The sequence below is a fragment of the Calonectris borealis genome, chromosome 16 (assembly GCF_964195595.1).
Source record: "Calonectris borealis chromosome 16, bCalBor7.hap1.2, whole genome shotgun sequence".
In the NCBI taxonomy this organism is placed as follows: Eukaryota; Metazoa; Chordata; class Aves; order Procellariiformes; family Procellariidae; genus Calonectris; species Calonectris borealis.
The window spans coordinates 6,733,609-6,746,031 of NC_134327.1; the positions used below are offsets into that span (position 1 = coordinate 6,733,609).

General features: G+C 37.5%; 1 protein-coding gene across 1 annotated transcript in view; it reads right to left on the bottom strand.

Moving 5' to 3' along the window:
- SHISA9 (shisa family member 9) overlaps positions 1-12,423 on the bottom strand; it is a 190,765-nt gene that overhangs the window by 10,581 nt on the left and 167,761 nt on the right. The window contains exon 3 of the mRNA XM_075164862.1: positions 10,882-11,037. Coding sequence (XP_075020963.1) covers positions 10,882-11,037 — 156 coding nt within the window. The remainder of the gene's footprint in view (positions 1-10,881; positions 11,038-12,423) is intronic.

The following is a 12,423-nucleotide window of genomic DNA, read 5'->3' on the forward strand; positions in this document are numbered from 1 at the left end:
GTGTGCAGTCATGTGCAATAACAGGCCCTACTACTGTGGTCAGAGTAGTTCAGGCAGTCCGCACACAGCAATGTGCCTTGCTCCTGGGAGTAGACCGCAAACCAGGTGGACTGTCCTGGCAGGCTGCACACTAAGTAATATGTGGGTCACGTTGGAAAAAATTTCACAGTGTTCTGCAATGAGATTCAGCGTCTAAAAATGTGTGTTTGTTTTTCCTTAAGGTGTCAATTTATCTTATTTAACGTTGACTGAAAAAGCTGTTATATTCCTGACCACATTTGTTTGTAATAACTGTTCTTAGCATGAACCTAATTTCATTTTTTCACACATCGCTTTTGGCATTCTTCTGTGTGCTGAATTTCATTTTCAGTTTTAATACTTTTTGTTAGATGTTTTTGTTTCTTTTGGTATACTGCTGGTTATAACTCTTAAACATATGTCTGAATCAGCTACAAATCAGCTACAAATACTCCTAGTTGTGATGATGTAGAAAGCTGCATGAGGACGCAGAAGACCCAGTTCAGGTCTCTGAATATGTAATTAAGACATGGTTTTAGTGCTGAAATAAACCTTCATTTTTCTGTCTTTCAACTGGTGTCATACTAGATTTACACCATTATTTCTGAATATGGGGTGAGGCCTGAAGGCTTTATGAATTGTACTGGTTAAATGAAAAAAACTCCTCGTGATGTAATAACTATTTTTTACGGGAGTTATTTTTATTTGATCTGTTCCTTAACTGCTATAATTTTAAAGAATTTTTAGCAATCATTCTGGGTTCAAGTCTGTTTTATTTTTTCCAAAATTGGCTGTGGCATAAGTTGTTTCTATTACAAAGTTATCTTATTCTATTCTTTTTGCCAGAAGGAATCCTCTTCAAGAGAGAGTTATTAAGCAAAAAAAAATTCAGAAGTAATTCCATAGCTGTACTTGCACACATTCAGTTCTGTTTTTTTTCTTCTCCTTTCCTTCTCTTCCTGTCTCCCTCCTGTTAGACTGCGTGGCATTTGTATTATTAAAGACTTGTGCATAATTGTCAGCCGTTTCCAAACCAGAGATGGGTGTCAAACTAAAAAGAAATAGTGTTCCCTGGCAATTGCCAAACTTGCACTGTCAGAAGAAAATCAGTTTCATAAGGTTTTCATACAGATTGGGCAAACCCAAAGGCAAAGCAGAACTGATGCCTGCTCTGAACAGAACCCTTTGAGTAGCCTTCATATAAAGGAAAAGCATTTGTGACTGACAGACAGTTGAGGAAGAATCAGTAATGAAGCTCACTTCAATGAATATTTAATAGTGCGCGCACACACAAGACTTCTGCCATAGCGGAGTGTTCAGCTCCCACCTCTACCTTTTTTTCCAGGAACTGCAATCATAACCATGACTTGTGAAAATGAGAACCAACAGCACTGAGCTGCAGATCTTCCTCCCCCGCTGTGGCAGGTCCCTTGCAAGGGAAGGTGAACTTTTCGCAGGAGCATCTCCCATAGACTAGAAAGCTTTGCAAACTTTCCCACTATAAAAATTACCTATTGTAGTTAATATTATCATTAGGATGGTACAGACTGATACTTCCGTGGTGATTTTTTTGATGCTGTAGTATCATAGCTACTACATATCAGATTTTTTTTTTTTAGTTTCTCTTTTCCTCTTATCCTTCTTCAAATAAGCTGTCAGGGGAGGCACTTTTGGAAAAATTAACTGTGTGCATTACAAATCATGCTATTGCTCTTCCTCTCTCCATGCCTCAAGCCCTTTGTTATTACATGAATGCATAGGAGTAAAGCAACAATCTCTGTGGCTTTCGTCTATGTAATTTCTCTTAAACATATTTACTGTCTTTAGAACATCCTTTGCAGAACCAAAATAGCAGACAGATAACAGCTGCTATTTATATTATATTGTTAATAAGGGATTAATTCCTATCAATTGTCTTACTACTCTTCATCAGTATTCATGGGTAGTTCTGAAGAACATCACACTACTGCTGTTGACATATATCCATGTACAAAGCTGAAGAGTATTAAAGCTTCTTTGGTTTGAGTTTTTTAATTTGGTTAGAACCAAAAATAGTATTATTTGTTTACTTAAGTAAACGTGACTTGCAACAAAGTAATCCTCATAACTGCTTAAAATTACCAAGCCAAACCTGAACGCATGTTCACGTCACAAACATTGTAAGTGTCGTAGACTTGAATGAAATAATTTAAAGCTCTGCTGTCCGCATGGAGGCAGATTCTGATGTACTTGAAGAAATAATACTTTCATACAAAACCAACTCCAATGTGAGTCAGTAGAACTGTGGGAAATAAAGTATGAGTATAGGAATTGAAGTCTGTTTCTCACTGAGTTTTCTTCCCAAAGCCAAAATTCCTAAATTTATTCCCGAATTAAGCATATTGATTGTAGAGGGATTTCAGAATTGTACTTTCTGGCTTCATTCCATTATTCTTGTTCTCTTTGGTCAGTTCTTGGGAAAATTTAAATCAAAGCCCTTCCTTAAAAAGCTACTTTTCATTTTCACCTTTTGAGTTTTAAAAAGTAAAAATCCTGGATCAATCATTATAACCTGATTTATATTTGAATATTGTAAATATGAAAGACTACTTAATAAATAAAAGTGGTCCCTGAAAGCCTCTAGTTAGAGAAACTTTTAATTTAATTCAAGAAAATTCTCTTCAAAACTTTTTCCCCGGAATTCATCCAAAGTTGACACTTTGAAATCATTTAGAACTTCACTTCCATGTGCTGAGTTTAGAACACTTTCTAAGCATTGCAGGTGTTTAAAAATGGTGATGAACTCAGATTCTCAGACAGATTCTCAAAATTTCTGTTAATTTTTTGAAAAACATCTATGGGGGGATTTGGGTCACCAGGAAAGTTATAAGTTTTAATGAGTTGGCACCTCTGAGAACTACTTGCAGGATATCGTATGTTGAGCACCTGTATGAAACTCTTATTGCAAAAATATTGCAGTAAATTACCTGCACAACTAATAGTACAGGAGGAAAAAAATGAGTGGAGTATGTTCAGAACAACCAGTGCAATTGATGTGTAGGCTCTATGGTTGGAACTGTAAAAGTCGCATTTCAGATTAAATCTAGACTTTAGCTGGGATCCCACAGTGTTGCTATTTATCTGCAAGTATTCACAATTGTTTTCATATCTTTGTGATCAACCTCTACTCTTAAATAATCAATAAAAAAGTTTGCATTGCAAAATGAGAAGTATATTTATATGTAGATATATGTTTATAGTGCAAAATAAAACAGTTACAGAGAATGATGTTTAAGAAGGGTTGCAAGTGAAAATGCTTAACATTCTTAGACTTTGTCTTCATGTACGCTGAGCTTTGTTTTTTCTTGGTTCGCTTTTATTTAGTGGTATGGCCTAAGTGTAAAGTTTCACTCACTCATGTCTTCACAACACTTAATTTGTAAAAGATCTCATGCATAATTCGTTAACGTTTCATAGAAATAGGTTTAAATAACCCATACTTGATTTAGATTTACTACTTTCCTTCCTGTGGCCGTCACTGATCTCAATAGATGGAAATAAAGCTGGTTATTGTAAGCTTGTTACCTCTGAAGACTACAGTCTTCAAAGACAAAAGACAAACAAAAGACAGTAAAAAGACCCTGAAAGACTAGCATTCTCTAGCGGTCAACTGGACTCATGTTACTGTTATTTTAGATCTGCCCGTTGTGTGTTATAAAAAGGAGAAAATTATTTTTTGTTTCATTTTGATTCATTATCACGTACTAAGAATTTTAAAAATCAACTGGTTTCCGGAAAACCAACCTAATTTTTAGTGGAAGAGTTTGAGTTCTCTGTGATGTATAACTACAAATGGGTTGTGGAGTGGTGTTTATAATCTGAACTTTTATGACTTTATTGGTGACTGTTTCATTTTCACTGTTTTAAAATACATGCTGGTAACAAGAAAAAATAGCTGTTTCTTCATTGTAGGGAATCCACTGTAGGGAACATAGGTGGAAAGAATATCAATTTCAAGAACAAGAGTTAAGGATGCACAGATTTAAATTTGCTGTTTTGGCATGAAAAATAGGTCAAGAATTTAATAGATCCTTATAAACATTTTTCATCCACCATAAAATCAGGTAGTGGACCAAATTCAGACAAAACAAATCACTAGCTGTGAATCCAACCCAGAAAACTAAAAATCCTGAGATAAACCTAACTAAATGGACCTGAAGGTTAGATTTCCTTTCTTTCTCAAGTTTAATGTGTTGCTAAATCTTTTAATATGAGACAACATAGATGGAAATATTTAAGAGCATCTTATTTTGGTGTTAAAACTGCTTCTTGTAAAAGGACTATTTGCAATTTCCTCCCAGCAGCCTAGATGTCGCTTCTGCTAAGACCAACGTAACCCCAAAGTGTTACCTTTTCACCGCTCCATTTATTTGCTAAAGAATAGCACGGGCAATGGCTGCTTGGATGTCTGATTACCTACAGCAGAATTCTCCAGCCTCAGAAAGAATATCACCCTGTAGATTTTATAGTAAAATGTTGTTTCTTTAAAAGGCTGTAAAAGAATGTCAGCGATGCAACTGATCTTGCTCAAGATACTGAGGCTTTTCACAAACAACATATTTATAATTAAAATACAGCTACCTCACTGGAAGAAGAAATGAGTGTGCTGGATGATAAAATAGGAAAATATTTTGATCAAGACTCCCCAAGCATTTTTTATTTACCTATGACAGAGTGCCTGCAGGTATCAGAAGTCAGTTTGGTAAATAACAGAGAAAACAATTAAATGATTTCGTGGAAGCAAGAAAAGGTCTTGAAAGTCTGCACACACTGGGCAGGATGTGAAGTTTGGGGAGTCTCAGCAGAAGGCATACATGGAACAAGTGACACTGGCACTTCATCTACTTGGGAAATGGGAAGGCTGAGGGAACAGTGCTAGCAGGGGGGTTGGTAAAGGGAGGCTTGCTGCTGAGTGCTTCTTGGCTTTTCTCCTGTGCCTGAAGGAGAAGTAGAGATTAAAGTATGAAAGACTTCCTTAAAAAATTAACACTCAAAATCTTCAAATTCTCCAGCCACACTGGGCTAAGTAAATAATAATAATAAAAAGATACCAAGCTTTTATGTCATACTTCCTCGAGACAGATCCATAATTCCAGTGTTGAATTGGGCAGATTGCCTATTCTAGCATTATCCATGACACTGAACATACCTCTAGATATATGAAATCATTAACTGAATCACCCTCTGGATATGACAAATGATGCATTAATCTGTACTTTCCTGTCTGTTTTTGTGGTGTTAAATCCAGGGAGCTACTCCCATGTCCCAGACTTTTTTAATCCATTTTTGTGCAACTGCTTATGGAAGTAGTAGCTGAAAAATTATTTACTCTTTGAAATGAAAGCACAATTCTTTTTTAAGCCTTCCAAAGAAACATTAATATTTACCTGTCAGTATAACAGTGTGGTTGGTATAGGAAAGTAACACAAACGTATTGTGTCCAATAAATCTGTAGTTCTATTTTTTCGAAAAGCTGACTGCATCAACCCCTGTGAATGCATGGGCAGGCCTTTTTCCCTGTTGTGTGTTTCCATTTTTCCAATTACAGTATTTCTTTCCAGCCCTCCCTGTCTTTGTGCAGAGGCCCCTGAGGCAGAGCACAATGAACTATAGCGAATGGTACAGAATCTCATCTTCTGGTGAGATAGGTATCAGATTCTTAGGGGGCAGATGTGAAGTCACTTCTATTCTCGTAAGACAGATCTTGTATCAGCATAGTGTTACAATCATTGTATGGAAATTGAAGATCTGAAGCTTAAGAGAAGGCACCACCAAATTTCACATCAGAGGAGAGGATGGTTCAAAGGCAACACCTTAGAGTTAACCTTATGGTGATCTTCCCCTTTGGATCCTTCTGTATGTGTAGATGTAAAGGACAAACAAACCAGAACAGTTTTCTCACATGCTTCACCTTTTTGAAGGAGATGTTGCCTTGTACATTTGCGCACTTGTGGCCACAATATTTTCTACATAGTAACAGTGACCTAAACAAGAGATATTTATTCTTTGAGTGTCATATTTGCAGAATCTCACTTTGGAGAGATTTTGCAGCTGCAAGCAGAGCTGGAGCACTGTCTAATGTTTCCTTTGGGATCAAAGAACTGTGAAGCTTCAAGAAATGCTGGGAGCTGTAGACTCAGAGATGTGATGGTGAGTTTGCTGCCAATTATATCCTCCTTCTGGCTTCACTATATCCAATCAATTAGATCTGATTTCATCCCACAGGAGACTAAAACTCCCAGCATCACTGAATGCTTTCTGGATCTGAGTTTCAGGGAGGAATTCTGTCCATTGTATTTTTTTTTTTTGTCCAAAATTTTAACTGGCTGAGTTATCTCGTCTTAAGTCATGCCCAGTCAGTTCCTTAAAGGTTTGTGTGTGTATGTGTGTGTGAGAGAGGGGAAGAAGAAGGTTTATGAAAGAAATATAAAATCATGTTAAACTGTAGAAATACTTGTATTCTCAGTTTTTACATGTATATCTGTGCACCTCTCCAGCAGCTGAGTGATCTTTCTCCCAGTCCTGCAGGACTTTAAAAAGTTGGGTTTGTGATATTTTTTATTTTTTGCAAGAAGTTCTAAAGTAAGTTAGTCACTTTGCACTCCCTGAAACTCAGGAAAGAAAATTAACTGTAGCTGAGCCAAGCTTGCAGAACAATGTGAGTGACTGAATAAATATAACTAATACCTCAGGATAGCGAGGCCAATTTGAGCTCTAGGAAACTCTTATTAAGCAACAGGACGGAGTCCAACTCTTACAGCTTAGCAGAGTGGAATTCAAAGTTGGATTGTTCATGCTTTCTGAATGAGTGTCCAAATGACGTGTATAAAAATTTGTGATGAACTACCTTGTACGTCCTGGGACTTGAATTTCATGAAGGTGTTCAGATAGAAGATCTCCATCCACATGCTTTAGGCATGTCAGGATTGCTTAAATGAGCAATAACCATTTAAGCATGGAGTAAAAACATGGTTGATGAACTGGAAATAAGAATAATTTATGCAGAAAAACCTCTTTCTGCACTTTTCACATAAATAATCAAATACTGCAAAAACACTGAAGGAAACCAGGATCATGTCATCTCAGGTGACCAAAAAATTGAAATATCTAAACACTGGGTGTTTCACTGCCACACGATATTCAGTGACCACTTTTGGTGGGACTGGTCTTAGAGCTTGTTAACCCTTTTCCCTCAGATACATGTCTCTGATACATTCCCTCTGAATGTCTCTGACATTCCTTAGTGGGACAAATTTAACACTGTTGAAAAAAGGTTCTCTGGTTCAAAAATGGACAAATAATGGATGAACAGAGTGCACCTATCAGTCAGTCAGATAGGCTAGGGATGCTAGGAGGTGGATTGCTTATCTGTTCTTTCAGGAAGTGCGTGTTGCTCTGTCTCATTTCCAAGGAGTCTGCTACCTTCTGCTGATTATTCCCTGGTGGTGTATGTGTTAAGGTAGAAGGAGAGTAAAATTCTGGTGCAGTGAGGAAAACAATAAGTAAATCTCAACTCACTATTACCTTGTTATACTCCAAGCACTCATCTGAGAATATAAAATAGCCACAGAATGTCCTCACGTTATTCAGAGATGTAAATGCCAGCAGACAGTAAGAGGAAAAGGTGAATTTGGTTAGCAGCCACTGGTCAGTACTTAAGGAATTCTGGAGGCTGCAACAAATAAAGAAATTCCTAACAAGAAATGAAGAAAATATCCTCTTCCATTGAGCGTGTAAGGGTTTGGCTGTGCAGTTTGAACTGGTTCACATAAAAATATTATGCTTTTTAAATAAAATACATCCACATTGGCCTTTTCAACTTGCTTCTCCCCTGTTGTGCTGAATCAGAGACTCTGCAATGCACACTTTGCATTGCATACATGCATGAACAGTCCAACTTCAGATTGCACTCTGCTAAGCTATATGATTTGGAGTCTAGGGTGTAGCTTTAAAATAGCTTCCTAGGGAACAGCTTGGCCTCACTACCAAGGTATTGGTTGTTCTCGTTCAGTAACACAATGCAGATTAATAGAAATGGCACTGTTGTCTTTTGTTTTCACAAGCGCTTGAGTCTTAGGTGCTGAATTTAATGCAGGTCCCGAACACGATCCAGAACAGAGATTACAGTGACTCCCTACTTTTCCATTAACTGAATTTTCACAACAGCCAGTCACTGATGGATGAGTAGCTCACTTCTAAAATTAGACAGCCAAATTTTTAGGACATCTGTAGTTCAGAAGAAAGCAGCTGTGTGGAAATTAATTTAATACTGCCTCTAGTAAAGCATCACTTTTTCAGATATCTAAACTTCTTACCACTTACAGCCACATTATGATGAGTGATATTAATGTACTATAGCTACAGTTGCTGCAAAGCAATAGGAATGCTTCTACCTCGACTCCCACCGCCCATTAAAAAAGAGAATTGAGCACAGTGGACTACACCCAAACAATGGGACCATGCAGAGTAAGAGACACTTAAATGAGTATGGTTTGCCTTAAACGCATGGAGAAATATAGAACACATCCCTTATTAAATTTCTGTTGTGGCAAATGAATCTACCCTCAAGCCACTATCAATGAATGCAAAGGGAAATGGACTACATGCGCTCATTAACATGCTATGAGAATCAGTAAATGCGACTCTGAATGTTAGCATATGAAAAATGCCATCACTCTGTGACATGAATACCAGGTCAGGGTGAACTCAGTCTATGTCTATTTGTTCAAAAGATGTTGTCAGGTTACATTTATATTCATGGGCCTGATGTAGGCCAGTTGCTATTTCCTCCCAGAGCTCTCATAAAGCCAATATGATCTCTGCAATGTGTGGTCTGGCTCGCTTGATGTCAACGTGGTCACAAACCCAGGCCTGGCTGGCATCTTGGAAAAACTGCTTTGTGGTCTTGGGATGTACTCAAGAGATGCCTCTTAGGAGGAATCATGGCCTTGAGAGTCTGAAAGTGGTTTAAAACTGAGCGTATTTAACTGTTGCTCCATATGTTCAGACAGAAGGTGTGAATGTATAAAAGTTTTTAAATCTCTATTGTTTTCTGCTGAAACGTTTGGATAACAATGCAGCACTTTTGTACTTTTCTTGTGAAAATTCACCTGAATCTAAAACTTGGCTAATGTGGTCTAAGACCAGTAGATCTACAGGGAAAAAAAGAGAGGGAAGATAGGAAAGATAGGGGAAAAGCATGGGAAGATGGTGCAATCCTCCTGGAAGAAAATGTCCCTGAAAGTTATGTTTAATTTAGTTTAAGATTCTGAGAGGCATTATACAACTTCTGGAGCTGAAGTGCACAATCTTTCAAGGTTGATTTAACTGTATGGTTATAATCTAGCTGCTTTAAAAACTTGTACTGAGACACCCAAGAAATATCTAAGTTCTAATTTAATAATTTTGTTTTAAAAAGTACATTCAATGGCTCTTGGGCAGATGAGAGAAGTTTATTTTGAGTGTTTCATCTCTTGTTTTATTATGCTTAAGTACTTTTTAGCTTTGATGATTGGCTTGACCTAAATTGACATCTGAAAAAGAAGCCTGATACTAGTGCATAAATCTGTGATAATCACCACATCATTACACAGTATCACCTTTTGAAGAAGGAATTGTAAAGCTACACTGACTGTATTCAAAATCCAGCAGAAAGCTATTAACCCTTGTCTTTTATAAACAGACTAAAAAATGCCACTTGTGAGAAACAAAAGTGGCAAGCTAAAGCAAAGCTAAACTATTTGAGATGGGACTTCGATGTACATTTTATTAGAGGTCTGCTATCCTCAAGTTTGAATAAAGGAATGTCAGTTTGTTACGAAAAAATTTTCTGGTGTGATGAATACTAGAGTCTTAAGTCAGAATGTTATCAGCTGTTCTGCTGTTTTTCTGAACCAAAAAGCTCTGTCTGGAAATAGGCCGTGTGATACTGCTCTAAATTCATGGGGAAATGATGTTAACATCCATATGTGTAAGCTGAGCAAGGGTTAGTGAGAAACTGTTTATGAATAGACCCCCCCCAGTTCTTAATTTTTTATTGTCTAGAAGGGGCCTGAAATGTAAGGCTTTCTGTCTTCACATGGTGTGCAGCAGGTGTTTCTAGCCCCTGAAAAGCATTATCAACTTATGCCTCCAATACGAAAATTATGTTGAAATCTTTACCCGCTGTTGTCCTTTTCCCTCCCCACAACTGTTTCTTTGAGGATGTTCCCCCATTTGCTTAAAATAGTAGTGTATGACATTAATTAGTCACAGAAAATAGCCACCACCGGGATCTTTATTAGGAGCTTTATGATGCACTAATTGTTTGAAATCATAAGGCCTCAGAATATTCCTCCAGTGACCTACTAATGCACATCCTGCAGAAAATGTGAAAGCTCTTACTTTGGAAGCACACAAACATCTTCTCTTTTTGGAAGTATTTAGCAGGTGTCTAAATTATACGCTTTAAATTTGCAACATATCTGATGTTTTTCTCTCTCATTTGTGCAGATAGGTAGGCATATTCAGAGCATAAAGAACTAGAGCTGAATGCTATGCATACAACATAGGTGAAACTCACTAAAAAATGATGTACAGTAGGTATGGTGTGATTTTGTATGCATATATAGACACACATGCATATGATCACCAATTCTTACATGTAATTTTCTTATCACTAATTGTAGTCCTTTCCAACTAACATGATATTCTATATGAAATTCTATCATGAAGTAGTCCAGATGAGCAAGACTCTTTTTAACTTTGAAGCAGAATGTCAGCTGACAACAGCAAGTGCAACGTACTGATCTAAAGGAGAAATCATGCATCGTGTTGCTTACTTACCGACTGCCTTTAGAGAGGCATACTTATTAAGCTCTTTGCCTGGGGGCTGTTGCTCATACGGGTTTGTGATCTGTCCCAGGCTGGGATATGAATGTTGATGTGCCATCTGAGGAAGGAGGGGAGATGTTGGCATGACATTATTCATCTGTGGTGGATCTGTATTAAAGAAAATCAACAAGCATGAAGAAAAAAATAAATTGGTCTTAAGGTTTTAACATCATTACCCAGTACGGATTAGATAGAATATCTCATGAGATTTAATGCAACAAAACACTATTTACTACAAAGTGGGAGTTTGAGTACAGCAAACCTGTGCTTCAAACAGTTAATGGCATGATTAAAGGCTGACAAATGATTGTAGCAATGCATGCTAACTTTTGTATAAAAAAGATTTTTGAACTAAAAAATAGGTTTTCAAAACAATTGAACACCAACACAAAGAATGAATTTGCTGCAACATTAGGATACAAACCAAAACTTGAAGTTTACTCCAAGATAGCTTGAGTATCACTCAAGCCATAGTATCACACTGTCTCTGCAGTTAAATAACCAGGCTAATTTAAATTGGCTTAGGCAGGCTGCTGCATATATGCAGTTACGCTGCTTTTAATACCAGAACCAGCTTGGTTATTTGCACAGCATTATGTTGTGTTCTGTAGACATGCCCCACAGTGCAGAATGTGCAATTTTGGCTCACGGCTATCATTAGGTAATTTCTTCAAAGCTCACACTTTGTCCTTATGTTTTCTCCTTTTCTCTGACAGTAGGTATCACAATATCATACCAAGATAAGATTTTCTGTAGCAGACATACCTAAAAGCAGGAGCTAATTACTGCTTATGTACAGTTTTATACCAGCACTCACCCCATCTCCATTCTGTAGTTGATTTGTTCCTTTATAGTAGAGAATACAACCTGGATACTTTTCTTTCTAAGATATACCATAATTTATTAGTTGGTTTTAATGTTTGTTCCAGCCTCTAAAAAGTTTGGTCAGAAGTGTATGCTGCACTCAATTTGCAAACCTAAATTTCAACAGATTTCAACACGCTCAGCGTATCTTTTTTGCTGAGTCTTTCTCCAGGCTGTGTATTTTGAGATATTTGGAGCTGATTGTCAATCCTAGAACCTTATCATGGCTTCTGAAATCACAGATGGGTGCATTTTTCTCCTGCAATGAAACCATGGTGCTGAATTGGTGACAATACAGTAACTCTCACAGCATCAAGAACAGGCTTATGATCATGTAGAAAGAAAGCTGGGCAGTTAGGGGAAAGAAGGCTTATTATGATGGAGTGAGTGGACCACCCCCCAAGTGCTTACAGGATTTGGCAGGAGCCAAATACCCCTGCAGTTTGCCAGGATTTTAAGGGAATTGAGCCACTTGGCTTTCCAGAGCTCATTAATGAAGCTGAGTGCATGAGCAGGAGCTCTGAAGCCAGTTAACAGATTTACTGCTGGGAGAGGAAAGAAAAGCTAAGGCATTTTTTAACTTTCTTCACCATTGCTGCTGCCTGGTGCAGTCTCTGCTGTTCAGACTGA